The 21,977-nt window shown below is 38.1% G+C and overlaps 1 protein-coding gene across 2 annotated transcripts in view; it reads right to left on the bottom strand.

Moving 5' to 3' along the window:
• The window catches only part of KCNQ1 (potassium channel, voltage gated KQT-like subfamily Q, member 1), a 365,443-nt gene that overhangs the window by 309,669 nt on the left and 33,797 nt on the right, over positions 1-21,977 (bottom strand). For both annotated transcript variants that reach the window (XM_014959920.1, XM_014959919.1), the window contains exon 2: positions 6,295-6,385. In XM_014959920.1, coding sequence (XP_014815406.1) covers positions 6,295-6,385 — 91 coding nt within the window. The remainder of the gene's footprint in view (positions 1-6,294; positions 6,386-21,977) is intronic.

Raw genomic sequence — 21,977 nt, forward strand, 5'->3', positions numbered from 1 at the left:
TCAAAGAAAATGTTTACCATGTTTCTTTTAGAGTTACCAAGCAAATGCTCTGAGCTTGACACAAATTTACACCCCATAAAAGTTTAGTCAAACTTTAACTCTTCAGTAGAAAGCTCAACAAAAAAGCAAACAAAAAAGGTAACAATGAAGGAAACATACTTTTTTCAGTGACGGTATTTTCCCGGACACTTGAACAGAACAGTTGAACAGAATTTATTGGATTGCAGCTCTACTAAAAAGAAAGAAATGAAACACCAGTATACTGTGTCACTTCTGAGAGCAACACAGGCTCTCGAGAACAGACGAACTACTAACAACTCTCAAGAACCTCTCTCCTAATTTTTCAAAATGCTGCATACAATATAAAAGCAATGTTTTCTGGAAAACGCCACGCTACTGTAGTTCTGTGACAAGGTGGGAAGCTTGGTCAGCACTAAAGGACAACATGGCATTGTGCTCATGCCACTCTTTGGCCAACACTCCCAAGGTGCCAGCAAGGGAGATCACCGTGTCAGATCATGTAGGCCATCAAGCAGCCAGCAGACGGCACCAATCTATCACCAGTGGGTCGTGCTGGCCTGCAATCTGTCACCAGCTCCACCCTGAGACGGAGGAAGGTTGCTCTTCCCAAAACCCATCCTGGTCTTCAAAGTTTGAGCCCCAGTAAATGCTTGGTGCCATCTCATCCCAATGTATTCCGGAGGTAAACACTAAATTCCAATTCCTCTACTCACAGTGACTGTGTTGAAGACTTTATTTCAAATTATAGTATTCAGGTACGCCACTATAGAACTCCAGGTACAAAAATCCAAGAAGAGGGATATTTATTTTTTTTTCATAGTTCTTATAAAAGGCAGAAATGGAAGTAACCAGTTTTCTGCATTCAAACTCATCTTTATCAAATACACAGTCCAGTGTAGCAGACTAAAATTAGAATTCAAAATCAGAACATTTTGAACCTGCTAGATGAAATGTAGGCAATACACTTAAAAAACTTTCTTTTCTATAAAAAACACTGCTTATTTTTATCGTATACATCTAAAATTCGTTTCTGGTGGTAACTTTAGAGAAGTTTAGCCAAATAAACTACTACTTTTTCCCCACTTGAAAAGGAAACATCTAATACAATAGCAAGAGCATACCTGGAACAACATAACATACTGGAAATCTTTCAGTGTGTTAACAAGTTTAGGTTTTGGTTTGAGTTTTTTTGTTGTTGTTCTCCCCCCCCCCGCCCCCTTCTCCTCTGTGCAAATACTTCTCCAATTCATTTTACTGAAGGCTTTAATGTTCTCATTTTTTTCTAAAAGCCATCCACAGGACAAGAAATCAGGTAGGCCAAACAGCATGAATTTTGTGGCTACAACCACAAAGCGGCCAGAGCTGTCTCTGGCAGCAACATTTACACAGCCCTTTTCTTCCACTCCTCTCTCCCAGGATTATTTTTGTTGATTATTCATATAAAATTCCCCAAGCCCATGTGAAAAAACATTTCTTTATTAATAGTTCACTTCTTCCAAAAGATATTTTTATCTACTTCAGGACACCATCCAAGGTCTGAATTCAGCCACCCCAGACAAGACACAGTGTGGTCCAATGCTGCCCTCTGCAGATTTTTAAAAGAAACTATAGCTCCTTTTACAAGCATCTGACTTTTGGCACATGTAAAAACAAAATGCAGCTTATCTTTCCCTTAGCATACTTTCCTTCCATATTACCTTTTCATTCCTTCCTGGCATTCCTCTTCAGATCAGACTTCATGTCCACCTAATAACAACAGGCTTGGTTTTTTTTTTTGGTTTTTTTTTGTTTTTTAACCCCTTTCCTTATAAAAGTTCAGCTGTCCCTAACAGACAACCTTATTTCCATTTTAGAAGCATCTGATTTGGCTCCCTCAGACCTGTTCAAAATGGACATAAAGCAGAATTTAAGCTGGAGGGAAAGCATGTTCACGCAACCTTCTGAACCAAATTAATTAAATCCCTTTAACATCACATTTACATTAAACACATAATTCCCCTATACGGACCAGAGGAGTTGACAAGGGATTGCTTTGTGAACAGCTGGAACAAATTAAGATGTTACTACCAGCAGCATTTCCAACCAACACAGCTGATTTTGCACTGAAGGAGATTAGAAGCACTCCCGTTATCTGCCAGCACAGCTCAGCCACGAACATCAGCTCAGCCACTGACTGAAGCACAGCGAGAAACACCTGGGTTCAGATTCAGAGGAAGCTACTTGTTCCAGCTATTAACTATACTGGCACCTAATTAAAAGGGGGTAGGGAAATTTTCATTTCTATTCACATTTCTTGAGCCTTCAAATCACTCACTTTTGGCCCTTTTACTGCAAACAAAAATGTACAGAAGTTGGTTTAAATGAAAGCTAAGATTCTGAACTTCAGCTGTCAATGGAGCATCAGAGAGGAAATGCTGCAGTGAGTGATTGCCTAGGCAGGTCTAGCCGCCTGTCCCCAGCAAAGGAAAAGGATTAAAGGGCACAAGTCCACCACACACACATCTTCTGCACCAGCTGACCTCACTCTGCATCAGACCAGGGGACATTGTTGAGGCTGCAAAGACAAATCTTTCACTTTTCGCAGCTACAGTTGCTTTTTAGAGAGAGTCTGTAGACTAGATCAGTCTGTAGAGCTATGACCAGGCATCCTTGACAGACATTAGTCCCATGTAATTTTCCAAAAGGATGAAAATGCATGAATGTTCAGATCTTAAGTCTCTCGTCTTCTTGACCAAGGAAGATAATGAGAAAAAGAAAACACTGGAACCACTTTGAACTCTTTAACTCTTTGAACTGTTTGTTCTCTGTGAAGACTCTCTTCAGAATCAGAAGTTGTACATATTTTTCTCTTTCTTTCTCACAAGACCCACAAAAGACTGCAGCACAAAACCCAAGGCTTATATTAAAAAGATTATATTAAAAGAAGAAATAACATCTATATTTCTCATAGGTCTAGAGTGTGTGCTACTTTCTCTTAATTGTAGGAGTAATTTCAACGCCAATAACATAAATGTTAACCACCCAAAACTATTACCTTTTATCTTAATTAATATTCTTTTTAATGCTTAAAAGTATTTAATTTTTTCAGTAAGAAGTATGCTAAAGTAGAAAAGGAACTCAGAAAACAGAAAGCTGGAAAGAACTTATACTTTCATCATAAAAACATACCCTTCCTCATTTTTTTTCTTTTTTTTCTTTTTTTTTGGTTGGAATCAATATTGAAATGAGATTCCTACAAGAAAATAGCTTTTTCAGGCACACTAAATATCCCTTGGTTCAGCAGAATATTTAATCCCCTTGGATCAGGCACTTGGATTTTCTTAGATCATGCTGAGATAACAGCATTCTGCTGTGTTCTGGCACCATAAAATCCTTGCTTATGAAAATAAAAGAAAAATATGGCCTCTCTGGGAACATACATCTCTGAATTACTTTTTTCCATAGTTTAAATATTGTAGACTCAAAATCAATTTTTACACAGATATACCACATTCTCTTTATGAGTCATGGCAAAAGCTCTCCTGCACCACTATTTTAAATGGGCCAAGTGTACATACACCCTTCAGAATGATGATCCTTTCACAGTCTTGGCTCAGACTCCAACTCATGTTGGGCAAGTGCCAACGACTGACTGGAGTCAAACCCCTCCAACAGCACCATCTAGTGAAAAAGAGAGAAAGTAAACGCATGCAAATTTAAACAGTTTTCACTGCATTATGGAAACTAACAAAAGGCCAATTCTCTCCTAATCTCCCATTACAACTGCATTTAGGTATAGCTTTCATCAAGGCTCTTTGCCTTGTGAAGTGTAGTGACAAGTAGAGAAAGATTCGGCAGCTAATTGTAAGCTTTTTGTCTAAAATTGGAATGCCACTTGACACACATATAAACTTTCCCTTGTTTATTTTTCCAGTGTTAAGCTTGCATTTGTCTCATTGTTATGAAAAACAGAAGCATTTTTAAATGCTTTAAAATTATTGATAACATAACATCATCTGTATCATTCTCTGGTAGCGGGAGGTGATTTTAGAAGACAAGCACCTCCAGAATAAATAAGAAATAATATATATCTGTAATATCAGCAATCCTTTCAGATCATATTTTCATATTATTGTAATATCTTATATTACTATATCATTGAAGCATGAAAGTCTTGTTCATGAAAAAGGACATGCCCAGCTTCCATTCGTAACTTTAATGTAACCAGTCTCACTGGTTTCAAAAAGACTCTGCTGAAGTTGTGTAGGTGCTTAGATCTGTCACAGGCTCAGAGCAAAACCCAAACCTTTGGCTACATGAAGGAAATTGAGTATTTTAGCTCTTAAATGTGAATTTTTTACAGGGTCTCATTTGAATGGTTGTTTTTCAGTCAGGAGGAACACATTCTGTACTTTTCCCAGTGTGAATCTTCAATGCCATGCAACTCTCAAGTGGGCTGTAGGAGGGATTCTTTAAGAACAGTAGTTTACAGATGACACACACGCACTCATGTGCTTTTTACAGTTATTCCGCCTCATTTTCAAGATCAGATTTGCAGTGCCCACCCAATAAGGTCATCTCAGCAGACTTGCTCCATGGGGCTGTTCAGCTCAGCGTACCCACATGCAAACTGTGAGCACCCATTTCCAGACAGGCAGCACAATACAGTCGTTTTTTTTGCATTTCCAGACCTATGGCTGCTTCATCAAAGCTTCCTCTCCACCCAAATACAGGATATCCACAAATCTCAGGTACACAAAACTTCAAAGCATGACACTGCACATTTTGTACCACTGTCTCAGCCTTTTTGCTGAACCATATTTTTTCTCATGATACATAGCAGGAACACTGATTCACACTACTTGGAAAGCAAGGTAATACAAAATAGTATGAACATCCAATACATACTGGATAATGCATACATTGTATATAATCCTCAACTCATTACATACATATAACACTGAATATATTACAGACAGACAGACAATACAATCTGCAGGCAGTATGAACACACAAAATGAGTTCCGTGATTGCACCAGGGGTGGGCGAAAGAAACACCACTGGTTATACTGTCACTCTGAGTTATTTCACTGAGACTACACACTGTGTCCTTGTAAAATACTACGATATATCGCAAGATGAGTGAGATATTATCACAAGTGAAAATCACCACAGTGAAATTTTATCCACAACTGTTGGTTGTGGATAAAAAAACCAAAATCAAACAACATAAATCTTAAATCTACAAAGAAAGAAAACCCCAAACCACACAATAGAAAAGGTACTGGGACACAGAAATACACTAACAGGCTCTCTTAGCTGGCAACTAAAGCTACATCTCAGAGTTCAAATGTCTTAGAAAAAGTTGAAAATAATATAACATGCATGAAGATACCTTAAATAGAAATAGTGTGATTGACACTGAATTTAATATACTATATTCTTACTCTTACAGTATTCATATTAGGTATAAAACCGTAGCATGTTGAATAGATAAATTGACAAAATTTATTATAATTGATGGAGTTCAAGTGAACTTTTTCATATTAATAATAACAACACACATAACAATGACATTACTGGTACATAGCTACAAGAACTGTTTTGAACAAACTTTTAAATTGCTAGTTAGCTTTTTCTCAATACAGTGACAGTGTTATCATAACTAAAATGATGGTCATTTATTTACAAACACAGAGAAGTCAATGATTTAGCAGGGGGTACCCCACCACAGAGGTACAACAAATCTATAAATTTTCTGTATATTTAAAATCATGCCTCTTCAACTTCAAAACTAAGGGTCTTGAATGAAGTCTAAGCTGGCAGGACTGTAATGCTCTTCTCAATACGTATCTGTTGCAGCACTAGTGTGCTATAAACCAAAGGTAAATACGTCTTCTCCACTGAAGGGGAAGTTTATAAGACAGGAAGAAGAAGTTGTCTTAACCCTAAAGTCAATGAAAATACTTGAGTTTTCCACTTGTGAAAGAAAGCTGCATCTGACATCAACTAAAGGAAAGGACTTCCCACTTATTCCGCCCCCCCTCCCTCCGCTCCCCATGGTCTTCAGTATGGCTGAAAAATGGATTAAGCTGAGCAAGAGGAGGGATTCAAGATTAGTTAGAACAGCCTTATGTGTTGGACACAATGAGTACACACCATACAGGGTAAGACTTGGGGTTCATGCTACCATGACTTTTGGTGTTTCTGTGGCTTTACACACTCATTAGGGAAAAGCAGAATTGCATATTAAGAACAGACCCGCATCAATCACATTAACATCCACATACGTACCATCCAAAATAACGTCCCTGTAGCAAGAGCTGCATACTGCTCAATTGTAGAAAGCACGCTGAAGATAAGGCATATCAGCACAATAAGGAAGCTGTAAATAAAAAAAAAAAATAAAAATGTAATGCAATCCAGTAAGAACCTAGAGGGAGAACAGAATATCATTGGTATTGGATTATCTTGAAACATAGCTGGTAAATTTTGAGTAACCCTGCTTCATTTTGGATAGTTTAATTCTCTTCAGATACTGAGCTTTTGGGTTGAACATTATCAAATGAAACCGCACAATAAACATTAGTTTTTGCCTACCTCTAAGACTTGTTGTTTCCTGGCCCCTCAGGAAAACAGCATTCCTTGTTCTTTCCCATTCTAAGGGCTACTACAGCTGAATCACCACCACACAACCCCCAAAAGTGTTTCAAATACTTGCCTTTTTACTGCTCCAAATTCTAATAAACTGTTATCCCAACTAAACTAGAGATTAATAGGCTGTCCTCACATTGACTTTTATAAGCAATGCCCCAAAGGTCCTAGATAAAATCTGACATTTCACATCTGAAACACAACCTAGGAATGATAAAATAACACTTCAAAGCAACTGTCAGAGAAAGAGTAGAAATATAAGGTTTTTTCCTTGGTACCCCATGGCCGAGTGAGTCCTGAGGGAGAGGGTCCTGTTACCCAAGGTAAGACTCAGGACAGCCAGGGAGTTACAGCAAACTCAGCACAGCTACCTGAGGCCCCCAGGAAGACTCTTCCTCCTGCTGGGAAGCCAGGCTGCCCAGCCCTGCAGCTTCTGTCTTCAGACCCCTTCCCTGAGAAGCTTCATGTGTGCCCACCACTCCGCAGGACTGCCTGCTGCTTGCCTTGAAGGAACATAATGCCTTAGGAAGCAAAACTTATAAGACCCGAACTGGATGCTTTCCCACTACTTACTAGGCATAGGCAGCTTCCCACTACCAAAGAACTGTGTGTTTATTTCTAAAACATGACAGGAGCAAAGAAGATGAATTAAAACACTCACTTATTAAACACAGAGCAAGTTGTTAGGGGTATTTCTCACAATTCTGTTGAGACAAGCAATCAACCAATCCTTTGCACTTGACAGAGACTTGCTGCAAAATCCTGTAACTGAATCACTGCCTGCCTCATTACAGATCTCTAAAATGGTTAATCGGTTTGTTTCCTCAGAAAAAGAATAACCAAAAGAATTGACATAATAACTGAACTCAAGAGGAAACATATTAAAACAGAACATCACAGTGGCTCAGCTGAAATCACCCAGAGCCTTTATCTTTTTTCACATAAGAGAGAACATCATTGTGTGAATCTTCTGAAAGGCCAAGCACTCAAGGAAACAAAGATGTGTCAGGGCTGACATTTGCCCAATGATCGCTTCAAAATTCAGTGCATGTAAATCCAATGCACACATAGACAGATGATAGGGTAAACATTACAAAATTGTGGAGAGGAAGTTTGTAGGTAATAGGTAAAAAAATCAAATTGGTAAGTGATAAATTGAAGTTAATAGGGTAGAGACTATCACATATTGACACAAACACACATACGAGAATACACTTTTACCCAGGCAAAGTATAAATGTGTGGGTGTTTCTGATTTGTCTCTAAAATCTTCTCATTTTAACTTGTATCTCTAACTTTGGCCATTCTTAAATAGAAGTGAGGTGCGCAGACAAGACAGGGGAATGCAAAGATGAGCCAGTCATTTGAAATAGAACATAAATGTTCCAAGTGTCCAGGCCTTCTACCTGCAATATTCCCACAGTCGCTTAAGACTGATACATGTGACAACGTGAACACAAATGGGTTCAGTTACACAGAGGTAGCCAACGGTCTCTGGATAAGAAGTCCAACCTACACAGAAATACTAGTTCAAAGCAAACAACGAGTTGCATGGGATGGTGTTAAGCTGTCTGAATGTACCTTGAGCAGTAACAATTAGTCTCTCTTAATTCTATCGCTTAATAATAGCATGCTTGTTAAAAGCGCGAACCCGGCCAGTACCTGAAACCACAAGAGGGCACCAAAGAAAAGACTATCCCATTTCTGTACTTTTGCTTCCTAAACCCAACTAAAGAGAACCTAATAAGGGTTAAACGTGACAGTTTGTGTGCCTAAGTGACAGGAAGATAAATTTAGGGTAAATTGTTTGCCAAATCTCTCTGCTTGTTAATATTAGAGAAATTGAAGGCTGACATAAAAACTCCATCAAGTGCCAGTCACCACATCATCTACTTTTATGGGTTTTCACACACATTCATCCATTTCAGGTTTGTGTTTTTTTTTCACCTCCAGAAAAACTCTTGAAATTTATTGTTGTGCTCTTTCCAGGCTGAAGCATGAGGCACCTTCATGCCACAAATACAGGTTATCCCAAGCAAAATAAAGCTGCTCGGTCAGATATTGTTTCTTCTTATCTGTTCCTTTGACACCAGAGGGAAGATGCCCACAAGCCCCACCAGCACAGTGGTGCCAGTGGAGCACCACAGCTAAGCTACTAACCCTGTCCCACTGGCATCACTATTTTGCTTCTCAAACTAGATCAATTGCACAGAAGGAACAGAGGGTGCAATATTAAGAGATTGAAAAAACTCAACATGGTCCTCTGACATCAGCCCGCTGTTCATTTCCTTCCAACATTCAGCCCTTACTCTGTCTTTGTTTCAGTACTAGTGGCTTCCTCCTCCAGTTCTAAACCGTAAGAAGGGAGTGAGGCACCAGGAAAATAGAAAATAGGGAAAGATTGCCTTTTTTTTTTTTTTTGACAGCTACCTCCCCTCTCTTCAGCCAGAAGTGGAGCACATACTCTCAGTTACTGCCTACTTTCACTTGTTGATATTGGACAAGTCCACAGTAGTTAAATAGTTATGAACAACAGTTGTAACGACAGGCTCTGTCTCAAATTTGAACTTGCTGTATGTGAAAATCATCCTGGGGAAATCTAACTGTCAAGCCTCAGAAAGCTTCCACTACTCATGTGAGAGCTATGCTTTTTTCCACAAATATTTAGAACGCAAATGAACTTGTGTGAATTTTCAGAGGGAAAATCAAACATACAATGTTGACAACAGAAAATAACATTTCAAAACCCCCAAACGAGGGTGGTTTTTTGAAAGCAAGCATTACAATTCTCACATGCCCAAAATAACCTTATCGTTCTTAATTTTATTTTACTGTGATCACTATTACTACATTTTCCCAAAAAAGTACTTGCCTTGGTACAGACGCTAAGCATGTAAACTGTTTATCCCATGAGTTAGTATCAGACAAACTAAAGGGCAACTGAAACCAACCTTACATTAAGAAGCATTAGACAAATTACTAGTAGACAGCTGTATCAGCCCAACCCTAATCAACCACAAGATTCCAGACAGCTAAGTTAAGAGAACTTTTTTTCAGACAAACTAAGCCTCACCTGCACATCAAAGCTCTGTTGTTGGTGGAAAGACATCAGACACCTTCAGAGAACAACTGTGAAACAAGTTACTGTGCAAAACGTTTAGTTATTTCAACTGCTAAATGGGTGAAGACTCTACACATGGACATTTAAATCAGGCAAACTGAAAGTGGGCTATCCAGCATACGCACTAGTCCTCAAACACTTATTAGACCTCACAGAACAGTTATTTACTCTTCACTGGGTGGTAGCCAAGCTGCTGCACTGTAACATAACAAGTGGAAAAGCATGTTAACTAGCCAGCCCTGCCTATCTGTCTCACAGTAAAAAATTAGAAATACCTTAGCTCCAGTACAATACCACTCAGGGTCTTCAAGATCTAAGACAGATGAGATCTATGACAGATGATCTAAGACAGTAGCATCAGCCACTCTGGAAAACTTTGTGAAGCATTCAGTCCCAGGCTGTTTCACCAGTTGCATATCAGGTAGCAGAACAAACATTCATCATTGTATCTGCCCTAATGACTCCAGTATAATACATTTTTTCCTCTAAAGCAGAGACAGACAGCAGAACACTGGAATTTCTTTAAATCTAGCAGTCAGAAGAGACTTAGTCACTTGGAAAACAGATCTTTTTATCTCCTGAAACCCGTTGCTTGTTTACCCTCTATGCATAGATGTGACCATCTTCAAGAAAGGAAGCAGAGTGATGAGGAGTTCAGGCTTTCATCAGCTCTGATCCAACTCTCAGATTGTGTGCCCAAATAAGCATTGGAGATGAGGCGATAGCGTGTGAAGTCTTTCATACTGCCTGTCCCAGGTTACAAAATAGCATCTGCCCGCATGGAGATAAATCACAGATAACACATCAGTAGATGCACTCAAAAATACTTAGCTTTGTGGATAACTTGTATCTAACAGTGCTACGTTTCTTTTAACCCCAAGAATTGCCTAAGTGTCTGATCCCCTCTGCGCCTGGATGCAAAGCCATGAAACCACTATTAAAGCAGCACAGACACTAACACTTACAAAGCAGTAGAAATTTTCTTTCATGGAGACCATTTTCAGGAGACCACTACAGGGCAACCCACTTCCTCTCAGACAGACAGTACTGTTTTACTGGAAACCAGTTTCTGTGCTTGCCTTTTCAACTCCATTTTTACAGGCACTACGTACAACTTTTATTCATTACAACTATCAGTCTTGAAGATGTCCAGCTATCAGTGCCCTCGCATACAGGGAATGCTATTTTAGCTTAAAACCGCTGAGTCTGGTCTCTTTTTTTGGCATGAGGCTAATAGCTAGTTGTAGTTCATCCTTTCTGACTACTGGAGAAAGTGACTGAAATTAAAAAGAAATATTCTGGAAATAAAAAAATGTCTCTCAAGTCTTTCTACACCTTTGGTAAAATTCTACCTAAGCCTCCTTCTTGAACCTCTGCTACACTGTATTTTTGGGCAACTGGATTGTGTTTCTTTAAATGTACAGCTTTGTTCAGTCACATGCATGATCATCCCCCCACAGTGCAACTCCCTCACCAACCCTGTCACTTGGGGGGTGGGTTTGTTAGGTTTTTTACAGAGTATGTTTTTGCCATTTAGCTTTTAACTGTAATAGATTCTACTGGTAAACAAAGTAATACAAAGTTTAACCTCCTCTAAGCGTACAGCTTCAGAAGAACTGAAAGCATGACATTGAGAGTGAACAACACGAGTACGCAGATTAAACATGGGCAGATTCTTATCTTGATCATCATACTTTGCAAACCATAATGCTGCTGCATATCCAGTTCATATTAGTTCATTAAAACATGTCAGCATCATTACTTCATCTTTCATCTCCATGGCTTACACAGACACTTACTTTTCAGATTGTAAACACAAGGGTCAATGGTATCATAGAAGGACATTTTCACACAGCTTTCCAGGCAACACAAAGAGTCATTGCAATGAGGATTTAGACAGACAACTTCAGCTGAAACACTGAAGACACGGGTTCAGTCTTTCATTTTATCATATGTTCTGCCCAATTCTAGGCCAGAAAAGTCATTCCTTAAAATTCATCAGGAAAATCTATTTCCACAGTGCAACTAGGTAAACATTTGGATTAATCTGTATCAGGTAATTTCTTGCTGCAGGTAGGCACCAGGTTGTTTTTGTTCTTTCATTCAAGGCATTTTGGGATTGCTTGAGGAAAAAAATTCTGATAAACGTAGAAGTTAGAAGGGGGATAGAACTTCTCAAATGGAGGACAACTGACAATAAGAGAGAGGAAAGAACTCTTGGTCATAAGCATTACCAGGAAGCTAATACTGGGTGGTAATTTTTTTTTATGGGATCATCATCAAGACAAATGCCAATTGGTGCTTTTAGAAGTGAGAAACTCAGATGGGGTTGTTGTTGTTTTTAAACAACAAACCGAAGGTTTGCCCTTTTGTCCTTAATTAAATTCACAAACACGAATATCCTGTATCCATAGGTCTTATGCTAAACTCTTCAGCAAGTCTGAACACTGGAAAGACACTAATTCTGTCATGACTATAAACTACCAGAGCACAGTGCCCGTCTACTAATGAAGATTAAATGAGCATTCAATTATGCAACTGGTGGATGTCAGAGGTCTTCCATTACTTCGTTCATTAAACAAAACGTGTTTGTTGTTAAGAGAATGGTCTGGTGAAAACACATGATTAGAATGAAGGAGCCTTGAACTTCATCTTTGTCCATACCTTTGGGCAACTTTGCAATTTTTATTAACACATGTATTTTTCTTCCAGAGTGTGGCTGTGAACTCTAATCCTTGAATGAGAATTGCATAACAACTGCATTAGCTGTGCTGCCAAACCAGTTCAGCTAAATTGCTTAGGAAAGAATAACTTCATTGCTGAAAATAAAAAATTTTAATTTGCACCTAGATTGATTAAATAGGGAAAAGTATGGGGAAAAAAAAAATTTAAAAATCACTGTAGCAAGGAGTTCAAAGAAACAAGCAATCTACACAAACCATAGCTGAAGGTGAAACAAGTGAAAAAAAACCAAAACAAAAAAAACCCACCACCTATCAAAAAAAAGAAGAAAGGTGGGGGTTTAAATCTCTGGCCATGCAGACTCTTTGTATGGTTTTCCTCTAAGGATTTGTCTTATCTTTTTCTGTTTTGTTCTGTAGGCAGGGGAAGGAAGGAGGGGTACAGCCCCTTCCCATCTTCTAGACTCTCCGCAGCATGAGGATGCCCAGCAGAAGGGGAAGAATACTTCAATTCATGCAGAGAAGCTCGATTCCCTCCAGGAACTGGCTACAACGGTTTCCTGTACAGCGCACGCTTCCTCTCTGTTATGTCCTACACAGGTCAAGTTAGTAGACAGATCACTATTCTCAGCTGTCACTTGCCATCAAAAAACCTTCAGCAGACAAAGTGCAAATGCTCTGTTTGTGTTAGCTTAGGTCTATCAGATGGAGCTTCCTGTTAATATGTATTTGTTCCAACTGTAAGGCAAAGTATAGTTGATGCTTCCTGAAGGAAACAATGGCATAATTTTTAACCAGCTCCCTGACTCCTTGTCAAAGAAATACTGTCTTCTAGCTCCTGTGTGAGAAAGCAGTTTTGTTGTACAAGAAAGATCATATATAATCAGGGTAGTCTCATATTCAAAAACACAGGTTAGCTATACAGCTAAATAAGCAAGGCTTCTATCACACTTACGTGGCTCTTCTGGGAGATTAGAGTCTGTAAAAATAATTTAAATTATGGGCAGTGTACCAAAGCACAAAGCACACAATGAATCAAAAGTAATTTAGGATACAGCACCAGAATTATTGCAGGAAAGGCCTTTAAGGTCTTGGCAAAGGGTATGATTGCAGTAGAAATGCAAACCAGACGTCAAGATGCTTCAAGAGGAAAGGTTAACTGCTCACAAAAAGCAATGTTATTGCATCCTGCAATGAGGTCTTGGTTCCTTTGAGAATAGACACGGTTGAATAGGAAAAAGATGATAGATACTGGGTAAGAAACTGGAAAAAGTAGACGCTACATTTTAAACAAGTGTATGAGCCAAAAGATGTGAAGCACTCGACTGCAGAAGATTCAGCAGGGCTCCTCAGACAGTTCCTAACAAGCTTTTGATGTGCCTGATCATTAACATAAAATCCCAACGTAGCAACATGACAGCCACAGAAGGAGCAAGTGCACACATGCAATGGGGAAAGGATGTCACTCAATATTACAAATCAAAAGAGTTTTTGTTGTTCTTTTCACATGCACCTCAGGCTTACCAAGAGAAAAAAATGTCATTAGTGCTCTTACTTGAAGACTATAAAAGGTACAGTGAATATACTGTAAAACAAGGAAAGATTTTCACTTATTCTAGTGGTTTGATGAAAACCTACAAAGCAGGGAAGAAAGTGTATTTTGCTTGGAATATTGTTGTGTTTTATCCATCTAAAATACAATTAGGAAACCAGGACAGTTCTGTGAGCTGTCCTTATCCTCTCAATTCCACATTCAGGAGGACATCTGCCTTATTTTACAGAGTAGGCAGATTTAGGCAAAACAACTCCCAGCCCATAAGTTGCAAATAGAGGCTTAGGACAATACATCAGTTGCACATCATTGCTGAGAGCAAAGTTTGCCCTTATTGCAATAGAGAACTTCCCTTTTTAATCAGCCAATTCTGGATAAGTTGTCATTTTAATAAGAGGGGAAAAAAGATAGGAGAGAAGTATATTCTAGAAATTGAGTGTAAAACTTGTTTTCTGGGTGGAGTTTTATAGTCGGTCTGAGGCCTCACTACATCACTCTTCCACTTTTCTTGTAACAGCAGATTCAAAGCACCAGAGTATAAAATACATTAGTATACAAATATTAAAAGAAAAATACAAAACCTCGCTCAGACTTTGCAAGACCCAGCTGCTGAAAAATTGCCAAGCTCAGACTATAGCTCTGCTGTTATCAAACCTAAATTAATCTTTCTAAATAAAGTATTTTAGTTTTTTTTTAAAATAAACTCGAAATTACTTTCCTTAAATCCAAAATATTTCTTTAAACAAGCAATAATATTTACTCCCAATGGATTCTGTTGTTTGGGCTGGATGGACACTATTTAGATAGCTTTATCTGACAGAGCCTTTTCAAGAGGTGCATGTATCACCCCTCTTTCTTTTTTTTCCTATTTATTTTCATCACAGCAGTACTGTTACAAATCACATTCCCTCCCCAATTAAAGATCAAAGGACATTATATTATGCCTCCTAAAGTATATTCATCATATAATACTGCAGAAAAATTAGACTTGGTCAGCTTCTCAGCTCACAGAATTGCTTGCTTAGAACCAGCTTCTGGATATTGTAGGTAGCAAAGAATGCTATCCTACTCCAAAGAAGTAAAACAAAGCAGAAGAAAGGAAACATTGTCTCCACACCTAAGGAGAGCAGCACTATCCCACAGTACCCTACAACAGATTTACTGGTGCACGTAACCGTGTATACTAATTTTATTGCAGGACAAATCAGGACTTATGCTTCTATATGTTCTATAAAGAAACACCCACATTGCTAGCTCACTAAAACCCCTCCATGACAGGAAAACAATATTGACATTTTTGACAGCATTCTTTGTCTTTAGTTGCAAGTAGAGTGAAACAGTTTCACGGACTAAAAAGCCAAAGACAGATAACTATACAGATGAGGAAGAAGTAATCATACCGTGAGCTACTGACCTGGATATATGCTTAATTTGATTTATTCCAAATATCACAGAAGCGATATTGGACTTGAGCAGCTCTGGCCTATGTCCTCACCTGGTCCCCAAAATGCTTTTTTGCAACCCTTTCTCATGAAACAACTGTGTCTGAAAGGCACTTTCATCAGTGCTGACCAGTAAGATGAAGACCGTGAGAAAGATCTGAAGCTGGGACAAAGCAGTCTCTCACCACTATTTCCATTATGACCCCCTGCTTTAATTATCTATAGGTGTAGTTGACAGATGCTTTCACAGAAATCAGTATTGCCGCCACCTTATGAGCTTTTCCACACTTAGTTCTCTGCTCACTTTTCGAGGGGTGTTGGGGAAAGAAACATGGCACAATTAGGGCATCACATCTTAGAAACAAGAGAAACTACACGACAGGTTAACACTCCTAAGGTGAAAGCAGAGAAATTCAGCAGACAAACTTATTTCCATTCCCAAGTATTTGCTGGAGGAAAGTTTGGGAGCTATGGCAACTTGACTTTCTAGATTTGCTTTAAGCATGAGGGAAATTTCAAGTCCGCCTGGAGGAAAGGAAAGAAGAAGAGTCTAGAAAGTGACAGGCAGCTTTTACATTTACAGAATCTTTCTGTAAATACAAGAATCTCTATAAATATGTCACGCAATATAGAAATGCTTAATTCTCCTTTTCCTCAAAAATGACTAAATAGATTGAAATTCCCAAATAGAATCCATGCTATGCTTGGAGTGTTTAGCCATGTGCCCTCTTCACTCAATAGACAGTTTTCCACGCTGAAAATGCTGAAGATTACTAGGTCCATCATTCCAGCAGTCAAGTTAGCTGATTATGGAAATTCCAACTGTCTATCACTGGGCAAAAAGTTCTGCTGTATCATTTGAACTTGCATTAAAACCATTCAAGACTTTGATCTATAAGTTTTTACCCTTTCAGAAATAAATCTTGGAAATCTACACAACATCCCCACAAACACTGGCATATTTGTTAATACCATAAACTTCACGAGCAATAATACAAGAGTCAGTGATAATACAATCACTGACAGATGAAACTGAAGCTGTATCAAAGAAACACGTCTTTTCCTGAAAGTGCAAAAACAGCATGACCTGGATCTACTGTTTTTGTTAACTGCCATCATTAATCATTTGTGACACATCATTTGTAAACACATTTGCCAGTGTTGGCCTATGACAAAATCTAAAGTTCAGTGCAAAATTATAAGAAACTTAATACTTCAGTATAAAAGTAGCATTCCTCCAATAGCAATTATTTATTTCCTGATCTACGGCAGTAGCTGTGGTGTTGTGACTATAGCAAGCTGAGTATGTGAGTGAAACCAGATTCATGGAGAAAAATAGCATCTTTTAAGATGAATTGATAGAAGTGGAAGAAAATTAGGCAAACTTTCAAGCATTACATGGAAGACTCATTTGACTTTAGGCTTGTCTGTTCCAGTCAGACCTGCCAGCCAATGTACTGAACAGAAAAAAATGGCTGAAATTCTAATAGTATACTAAAGGGAAGCAATAAAATTAAGAAAGAAAAAAAAAAATCATCTGCCCCAAAGAAACAAAGTAAAATGAAAAGAAAATTGTTCAAAAGTATTATAATCAGTTTGGGGGCCTGCCTCAAAGTGACTTTACAAGGTGAGTTAGTGTGCAAAATACTTACGTTTCAAAATGGGATTTTAAACTTGTCCACTAAACTACCAAAGAACTTTCTTGTAAGAGAAGTTAAGATGAAGTACTCAAAGGTGTGAGATGCTTAATACACTGAACCTTACAGGAAGGACTTCTATTCAGGAATACAGTGGCTCTACATAACTTAACAAGAAGTCAGCTATTAACTGGACACAAACCCCTGCTGTGCTCACAGTAACAGCATCACCGTTGAAGCTGCCAGACATGCACTTTATTTTTCCCTCTTCCACAAACTTCTATGTAGCTGGACTCTTAAAATTCTTGCCCACTATAACGATCAGAAAGTTTGGTTATAAAATACATATTTTATATTATAAATATTAGTATATTCATTTAGACTGTTTTCCCCAACCAGCAGTAATTAAAAGCATACTTACTGTAACATTATACAAGAAAAATACATCAGCAAGTGTATACCTAATGCCATTGCCAACTTCAGCTGCCCAAACATCATGCCTCCACTCTAAAAATCATTAGGTATTTAAACATATCTGGTGGTTGTCTTTTGATGCTGCAGAAGAAACCAACCCTATTTGTTTTGTAGCAAAGTCAAATTCTCAGCGAGGTAACTTCTGAAGCAAGGATTTATCAAAACTCATTAATAAAAAAAGACCTGAGAGATGGTAATGTTTCACAGCCTTAGAAGGGGAAAAACATAGTCCCTTTAAAGTCAGGCATGCAACATCAACATATCTCCACAGGGAGCTGGTAAATATTTTGCTATATGTATAGCTGTTATTTTTCACTTGTAAATGAGACCTCAGATTCAGAATTCCAATGGACAGCATTTTATGTATTTTCCCAAGATTTCCAACTTTTAATGCTGCTCCTGCGACCTCCAAAGTTGTGGAAAAGGTCAGTGCACGCATGTAGACCAGCTGCTTGGGCTATCCATCATATTAGCTGGGACACAATCAAAAGAACAGAGCAAAAAAAGCCTCGGATGGAAACTCCCTCTGAACTTTGTTATGTTATTCTGTCTCCCAAACATAAAAAGACTTGTTCCTAAGTTGCATCATTTTAAGACTATGATTTGACACTATCCTTTAACATGTAGTTCCTCTCCTCACCTGAATTCAACTGGACATTGAGCACTTGACTAAATACTTGCTGAATTTGGGCTTCACTCAGGGCAGATTCCAGCTCAAAAGTGTATCGGCATTGGAAACAGCAGGGAAGGTTAGCTATGAAATTTGGTTTAGGATTATTAAGATCTTCCAATATTTCTGATATATCATTGTGAGACAGTATGAGGAAGCAATGGTGCTGTGCATGGGAGACAGCACACTGCATACTCTACTATTCCAACGTTAACATGGACATAAAATGATTTCTGATACAGCTCTCACTAAGGCTTTCAAACTATACACAGCAAGTGCTTGCTAACAGTATGGAATACATTTCTGAGAACAGTGATACAAGTCAGAAAAAGGAAACAAAAAAAATCTGAATTCTTTGGCACATTAACTGACGAATAATAAATGAAATTCAGTTAAATGTTAACATTGCAAGGTCTGACATTACACACAAGTTTGAATATGAACTTGTTTCAATTGGAGGAGGAAAGTATGCAGTACATTTGCAACATGAAGATGTCAAAAATATTAAATTACTCAAATGTAGGACTCAAAAGAATCCCATCTCATTTAAACTGGATAAATATCAGAAGTATTAAGGCATTAAACCATAGTGTGTTGTTATTTCAATTCCAGCAGATTTTTTTTAAGTGTCAATATTTCTAAGTATGTATTTAGTTTTATATGCAGTGCTCTGCAATGAATAATAATAATAAAAGTAGATTTGTAATACATAAAGCTAAGTACAGGATTGCAAGCTGTTATGAAAGGCAGAGCTTGAAGACCTCTCTCCGGAAAGTCACTGTTTGATGGCTAAGCTACCAGGAAACATAAAATGATGATTTTCTATCAAGTTTAATGCCCTTGAGATTAAGCTGCCATTTCAAGTGTATGTTTAGAAAGTGTCAGTAAAATGTATTGATATGATCTGCCAACATATTAAGAACATCCATTATCTCATGGCAAAATTATGCTTTAAGATACTATTCTTGGCTCTAAACTACTAGGCATTTAAACAAGTATAAACAACATTGCAGCAGCAGCCAAAACCCCAGGAAAACTAGAGGGTCAAGTTCACCCACCTATAGGACACTGCTGTAGATGTGTATCCTCTCACGGGCATAACTGGCTGCCAGTCACATGGTATGCATTAATTCTAGCTGTTTCATTTTCAACCATGGAAATTTATTGTTTAGAACTACATCCCATAGATTCTGATGGCAATGCACTGAGGCGAAAAAAAGCAGAGATGAAAGCTGAACCATAAAACCACCCGTCAAGAACACTGAACTTTTTGCTTTGCTTTTTAACAAGCACATATTTGTATAGTTATAATGAAAGCTATAAATATTTTGAAGGCACTCTGGGAAATCTATCATAATTAAACCATTACACTTCACATGCACCAAGTAATCCATAAAATTTGTCTATGTAAAGATCAGATTTCCATGTGTGTTCACCATCCAGGAGCTGTGCTGTGATTTTGGATAGATTTTCAACTTAAAACACTGATCCCTTTTGAATGTGTAGTTCTAGTTACAGACCCTAACCGCTTTTGACCACTCAATATCTAGTGAATTTAATAAACTACAAAGTTAGTCAACTAGAAGGCTCAGGATCCTTATTCCAGCTAGTAGATAAACTTCACAGTGACTAAAAAGAGGTAAAAATTATGATATTCAGGACATACTAGCCACTTTGCAAGTGACGAGACATAGAAAGCAAAATTATAAAGGACAAAAATAGTTGACCTTCCTTTTCAAACTGCGGCTTTAATGAAATATTTCTTATTTCCAAATGACTTTAGCTACAGTCTTGCCCAGATTAAAGTGCATCCTTATTTTTAATGGATTTTTTTTTCAGAAGAGGCTAAGAAAGTCCTCAAGAGTTCAGAATTTCAGGCCAGACCTTGAAGTCTCTTTTTTTTTTCCCCCTTCATTTTTAAAAAAAGCTTAAATAGTACCATGCCTTGTTTTCTTGATGTCCACAGGAGCATTTGGAGACAGAGAGGTTACTCTCTCTGCTTATCAATGTGAAAACCCAACCTACAATAATTAATGTTGTTTTTCAAGACGCAAAGCACTTCAATCAAAAGCTGCGGAAGGCTGAGGAACACCAGTAACGCCAAACAGCATTAGAAGAAAATTCAGCCGTACTGCACAAGCCTGAAGGACATGGTCTGATTACGGACATTATTGAAATGGCACCTGTGCCATTGGAGAATGCTTTTCTATGAAGTTTCACCTTCGTCAGTACAAACAAAAGCATTGTTCTACTTGGAAAGACTTTGGCAGCTGACTTGGGAAAATAACAAAGTATCTCTAATGTGCAGCGCACATAACATTTGTTTCATAATCTGATGGAGGATAATTAATTTCTGGACCAGCCGACAGGATATGCTTTATTAAAAAAAAAAAAAAAGTGGAAGGGAGCTTTCTTAGTCTGTGTACTCCTTTTTTTCTTCTCCAAGCAATTGCGTGGGCAGATTCCTACTCTAAGCAGTCTGCATGTCACTACCACATGAAGTAGCACTGAATGCCAGAAACTAGATATGAGTGCAAACCTCTGCCTTCTATGTGTCTTAGCTATTTTTTATGTTTTTAATATTTCTTAGATAAATGCAGTAGGTGGTGACACAGATTTGGATTATCTGCTGCTCAAAGGGCCACAACCATTAAAAATAGAACTAAACAGACAGATACCAAGTTCCCATGCCCAAGGTGTCTTCCTCATAAAATAATTTGTTTTGGAAAAGGGAATCTTACAACTGGTCTGAAAAAAAAAAAAAAAGAACCTAAGGACAACTAATCTATAAACTTCATATTTCCAGGTTTTCTTTTATATACCGTTTCCCATTAGTAAGTACCAAAAGAAAACCATGCTAATGTGAGATAGCCTAAGAAATTCTATTGATGTGAATTCTTAATTGGGAAGAAGAGGGCAATTTCACATCAGACACAGATTTATGGGAGAACAGTATTTTATAATAAACTATATTCTCTTCTGTAGAATTCTGGCTCCAGACCTTCATTTGACCTCAGAAAAACTTAGCACTGCAGATAAAGAAATAAGTGGGGCACATCAGCGAACAAAATATGTTTGAGCAATGAAGTCATGAACTCCCCAGCAATAGACTTTAAGCAAAAGAAAACAATTATTCTGAACAGTGAGAAGCTTCTTTATTTGAAACAACAATCCCTGAACTTTTAGAAATGATCCATGAAGTTTTTGTGCCTTGCCCAAGTTGGTACAGAGACGTGTTTCTCATTCGTCTCATCCACTTAAGCACAGTTTAAAATACTATCACTCCCACAGTAAAGCTGAGTTCCAGGAACAAGCTCCTTTTTAACTGATTAAAAAAAAAAAAAAATCACCTGTTCAAAAGATTTGTTTTTTTTCTTGAGACTGACTCCTTTATGTAAAGGTAAATTGTCAGATAAATTGTTTCTGTTCCCTATCATGATTAAGAGATAGCAGCACAGGAACAGTTTGGGGATGGAAAGCATCAGAAGTCAAGCATTCGTAAGAGTCAGGCTTAAAAACAAGGTTGAGTGAAGAAACAGTCTGCCTGGAGCAACACCGAGGTTCCTGAGGGCAGACTCCAGCAGATGGCCCCAAAGCAGCAGCAAGTTTTCTCAGAACAGCTCATGGACAATGAATGACATTTCCAGCAGTTTTCTGCACACACTGCAAAGACAAGCTGAAGTCCCAACTCCCGTTTGGTCTGCTACTATTGATGCATTTAAGAAGGCATCCTTGTTTTATTAAAAT

This window comes from Calidris pugnax, unplaced genomic scaffold (genome assembly GCF_001431845.1).
Source record: "Calidris pugnax isolate Ruff unplaced genomic scaffold, ASM143184v1 scaffold435, whole genome shotgun sequence".
NCBI classification, from domain to species: domain Eukaryota; kingdom Metazoa; phylum Chordata; class Aves; order Charadriiformes; family Scolopacidae; genus Calidris; species Calidris pugnax.